General features: G+C 47.7%; 1 protein-coding gene across 1 annotated transcript in view; it reads left to right on the top strand.

The window, feature by feature from the left end:
• LOC113805140 (uncharacterized) overlaps nt 1-5,000 on the top strand; it is a 58,760-nt gene that overhangs the window by 52,478 nt on the left and 1,282 nt on the right. Inside the window, exons 2-3 of the mRNA XM_070131259.1 lie at nt 1,390-1,543; nt 2,054-5,000. The exon at nt 2,054-5,000 is cut by the window's right edge and continues 1,282 nt beyond it. Coding sequence (XP_069987360.1) covers nt 1,401-1,543; nt 2,054-5,000 — 3,090 coding nt within the window. The 5' untranslated portion in view covers nt 1,390-1,400. The remainder of the gene's footprint in view (nt 1-1,389; nt 1,544-2,053) is intronic.

Genomic DNA, 5,000 nt, shown 5'->3' with positions numbered 1-5,000 from the left:
ACCTCACTCACTGATTGATTTGTTAGAATCTGATCTTGTTTGCTACAGAATGTGTATAATCGTGTGTAAACGGACAAGTAATCCGATTCCAGTGATGTAGTTTCGATTTATTAACAAAATGCATTTATTAAACAATTCAAGAAAAAGTAGCAGAGAAAGAAGAAAATCATGCGCACACACACATACCTAAGTAACTAATGCACTCAAGCACATGCTCTCTCTCTCTCTCTCTCTCTCTCTCTCTCTCTCTCTCTCTCTCTCTCTCTCTCTCTCTCTCTCTCTCTATATATATATATATATATATATATATATATATATATATATATATATATATATATATATATATATATATATCCCTCTCCCTAACCCTCACCCTCACCCTCACCCTCACCATCTCCCTCTCCCTCTCCCTTTCCCTAATCCTCACCCTAACCCTCACCCCTCACCCCTCTCTCTCTCTCTCGCGCGCGCGCACACCCTCACAAAAAAAAAAAAAAAAAAAAAAAAAAAAGAGAGAGAGAGAGAGAAAGAGACAAATGATTCTTAAATAATAAAAAAATGCAGCATTTCAGTGTACGACATTAAAATCTTTCGAAGAGAACGTCGCAAGAATGCTATATAAAGAAACGTAATGCAATCTTTCAGTATTTCCGAACTGGATGCCGATGTGACGCCGTCCACAGATTAAAACCTTTTAACGAACTATTGTCTATTGATGGCCTTTGTTACTTTATAGGTATGGGTGAGGAAGCCAAAGCCATATCAGTCCGAAGAATTTGTTTATGGAAAGTTTACATGTGATTCCGAAGGCGCTTTGGCAGTGTTGAGGAAACCAGTGTGTGCGCGTGTCTGTCTGTCTGTCTATATATACAGGCTGATACAATTTACTATTAGTGTATAGATTAGACTTGAATGTCTGATACATGGCGGGACCATATATGTAAATACAAGAGTTAGGTAAGGCAGTACTTAAATATTCTTCGGTTAAAGTGTGATTGTTTTCATGTTTTCCTAAATCATGCTGTTACCGTAAGCTTGTCTGCTGATAAGGCATCGCTCATGCTGCCTTTGGAGCTCCCGGTTTACAGCTGGGCCAAGGGTAAATGTAGAGACAGGTGTTCAGAGTACTTGGCACCACAAGTGTACGGAAGATGTTAAACTACAGAAAAAAAAACGGATGTATGTGATGAACGATAAAAAAAAATGAATATGATAACATATTTTGCCGTGGAGTGTATTTATTAAGTTCCAGGTGTATATTTAGTAATTTATTCAATTCAGACTTAAAACGTGTAGGTTAGATCAAACGTCCAAAAGAGATGGTTATGAGATGGCCATAAAGTAATGGAAACGCCAGAATTTAGCGCTCACGTTCCCTCTCTCCCCCAGACGGCGCCGCGATGAGTGTCATCATTCGCCTGCAGAACCTCCCGTGGTCGGCCAACGCCCTCGACATTCGGGAGTTCTTCAAAGGGCTGCAGATCCCGGAGGGCGGCGTGCACATCGTGGGCGGGGAGCTCGGAGATGCCTTCATTGCCTTCGGGTATGTTGTTCTTTCTTTGCAGATTTCACTATCATGAGTTTTATGTCTGCATATGTCTTGGTTATGTTGGAACAGGTCTTGCTGGAGCCTCACGCCAGCAGGCCCCGCGTCACCTCGGTCCTGCAGGTCGCGACAGATGGTTTGTTTGCTACAAGATTATGCTTGCACTTTATATCATTTAGGTATTTATCACATGGTTTTACCAGCCAAGCGCAAGTCATTAGATCATAACTGAACCGCATGTCACTATTCATCATGCAGAGCACATAAACAATAGTCAAGGTACATTACACATAGTTATGCGAGAATGTGTTGTAAGACTTGAGATATGGTTTAGGATTTTCAACATCACTGATTTAATTTCTGCTTATGTTTTATGTTATTTGTAAGTTTCTTGTCCCATGAGTATGTTTATTTCTTATACATCTTCACTTATCTTGAAAGTAAATTATTTTTTATGATGGTTTTGTGTATTGTGTTGTAGACTGACAGAGGGTTCTTCTCCCTTAGGACCGACGAGGATGCCCGCCTCGCCATGCAGAAGACGGGCTCCACACTCAAAGGTATTCAGGTGACTTTGCTGCTGTCCTCGCGTTCAGAAATGCAGAAGGTCATCGAGTCCGCCCGCCAGCAGGCCATGGCTCTCCAGGGCTACATGGCCCCCGCCCCCATGCCCTCACAAAAGCCGCCACAGCCAATGCCTCAGGCGATGTCTCAGCAGCCACCTCCGCAGCAGCAGGTAGGCCCAGTCGGGCAGATGCCGCCACAGAATCCCTATCAACAGCAGCAGCAGCAGTCGGCATCACACATGCATTACCCTTCGCCCATGCACCAGATGTCGCCCGACACTCGCCACAGTCAGCTGCCTCCTCACATACAGAATCAGAGCCATCTCATGCAGACGCCTCCCATGGCCAATTCGGGGAATAACCAACTTCACCCTAATCATGTCCCCTTGCACACACATGGAGGCGTCGACTCGCATAACCAGAACCATATGCATTCCTCAGCTAACCAGGCTGAGAAGAAAGACGATAAGAAGGATTCTTCAGCCACTTCCTCATCGAAGCGAGATTCCAAAGGACGCGATGGCCGGCGTCGGAGGTCCAAATCGCGAAGCAGGTCTCGCTCCAGGTCGAGAGACCGAGACCGTCGCCGTCGCCACAGAACCCGCTCGAGATCTCGCAGTCGGGACCGCAGCGGCCGCAGCCGGCGACGTAGCAGGAGTAGGGAGCGTGATCGTGGAAGAGACAGGACTCGTGACCGCAGCGACCGCGAGAAGGATCGCCTAGGGAGGCCAGGGCGTGACCGTGGAGACCGTGACAGCCAAGACACTCTTGAAATGGCGTCACCCCAAGAATCCCACATGAAGGAGGGAAGCAACGGAGGAATACCCGGCCTTGGAGACATCCCAAGTGCAAGCATGAGGGGCCCGCTGCCCAGCAGCCTCACGGAGCCACCCAAGAACTCGCCCATCCACACACCCTCACCTGCCTCTACACCAGCATATAATACTGCCCCATCCTTCAATTCTGGCGGTGTCTATAATGCAGCCATGCCTTTTAGTGGGCAGTCATTTAACTTCCTCAATATGAATGTTCCACCTCCAAACATGGTAGGGTCAGCTAAGTTTAATGAATCATTAGAGATGGACCCTGACGAGGAAAGCCAAATGTCAAAAGAGGCGTCTGGCAGTGAGTATATGTCTGATCAGGTGGGAAGTCACAAAAGTGAACAGATGTTTTGCCAGTTGAGAGGCGATAAAAGCCAAATAGGAGCCCCAATGGATGGATTGCCAGTACACAGACCTGAATCTACAGGACTCTTAGGTGATGCTCCTGGTGAAGTCCCTTATGGTGCCTTTGCAGGAAGAGGCTTTGGCATGCCGAGAAGTAATGAAGGATTTGGTTATGACAGAGCTCCTGGCAACCGTCCGTCGTCTGCTGATGGCAGAAATTCTGATTATGAATCAAGAGGTCGAGATGGCAGGATGGGAAGTGGAAGAGACAGCAGAGACTACAGAGATGTGAGAGGATATAGAGAGATGGATGGGAGGGAAGGCAGAGGGACGAAGGATTCGCGTGAGGACAGAGAACGGGAGGATTCAGATCGTCGTGGCAACTGGGGCCCAAGAGGAGATTCGAGGGATGAGCGTGGCAACAGGTGGGACGGCCAGGAAGACCGCGAGTCGGCAGGGTGGAGCCGGGGGCGAGAGGGCTGGGGTGGGCGTGGGGACCGTGACAACTGGTCGGGGAAAAGTAGCCGTGACTCTCGTGACAGTTGGAGTGACCGTGACGGAGGATGGAGTAAGCGTGAAGGCCGCAACTGGGAAGACCATGATGGCTACTATGAAGACAGAGAAGATGAGGAAAACTACGAGGAAGTGTATGAACCCATGGGGCGTGGGGGTTACCGCGGTCGAGGAATGCGGGGCTGGGACAGAGGCAGAGGCCGCGGCCGTGGATTTGGGCCGCGATACGGCGAATACCGTGAAGGTTATCCAGAGGGTCATCCAGAAGATGGCTATGGAGGATACCGTGGAGGATACCGTGGTGGTTATCGTGGCCGAGGTGGAGGCCCTGGTGGATACAGGGATGGAGAGGGAGATAACTCCAAATTCACTTGCAGTGTGGAGATCCGAAATGTGCCTCCTGGGACCTCCTATCGCGCAATACGAGAACTTTTCCATGGTATCTATGTACCTAATAACAGCATCAAACTCCTTGCTGATGACCAAGGAAATCGTCTAAATGTTGCTCTTCTTAAGTTCTCACAGCCTCGTGATGCACTGAGGGCTGTTCGATGTTCTGGAAAGTATCTGTACGACAGCCCAGTCGATATAATGTTTATAAGTGATTCTAAGTATGACACAGCAACTGACGTAAACATGACGCAGGGCAAACTCAATCCCGGTGGCAAGCCAGGTTCAAGTGGATTTGATGAAAAGTCACAAGATGGCTCTTATATTTGTGTATCTGGCCTCCCAGACGGATGTGCAGAGAATGATGTTGCTCAATTATTTACCAGATACAAGATAATGGACATTATCCTGGAAAGGAATAGGGATTCTTTAGGCACATGTTATGTTCGACTCCAGTCATCAGATGAAGCACAGAGAGCTGTAGATTCAGTTGCAGGGAATGCAGTCCTGGATGGCAGTCAACTGAAGATTGAACTTTATTCCCCAGACAACGCTTCAGCTACCAAGGATTTGAGCATGAAATCTCAACTAGATCAGAAGTTGACTGGTAATATAGTTGACTCAGGGGATAAAGACATGGAGAGTCGCAACGGCGATGATGGTCCAGGAAAACATACCCCTCTTGGTGCTGATCTACTTACAGACTCTGTGGTAATGAAAGGTGTACCCAAAGACACCACAGAAGCAAATATTCGAGATTTCTTCAGCGATGAAGGTTTAGTCCCAGAACGTGTGCATTTCTGCGAGCCCCTTGAA

The sequence above is a fragment of the Penaeus vannamei genome, chromosome 2 (assembly GCF_042767895.1).
Source record: "Penaeus vannamei isolate JL-2024 chromosome 2, ASM4276789v1, whole genome shotgun sequence".
Lineage (NCBI taxonomy): Eukaryota > Metazoa > Arthropoda > Malacostraca > Decapoda > Penaeidae > Penaeus > Penaeus vannamei.
Note: the sequence above shows the minus strand (reverse complement) of the source record. Positions and strands in the feature narration are given on the sequence as shown.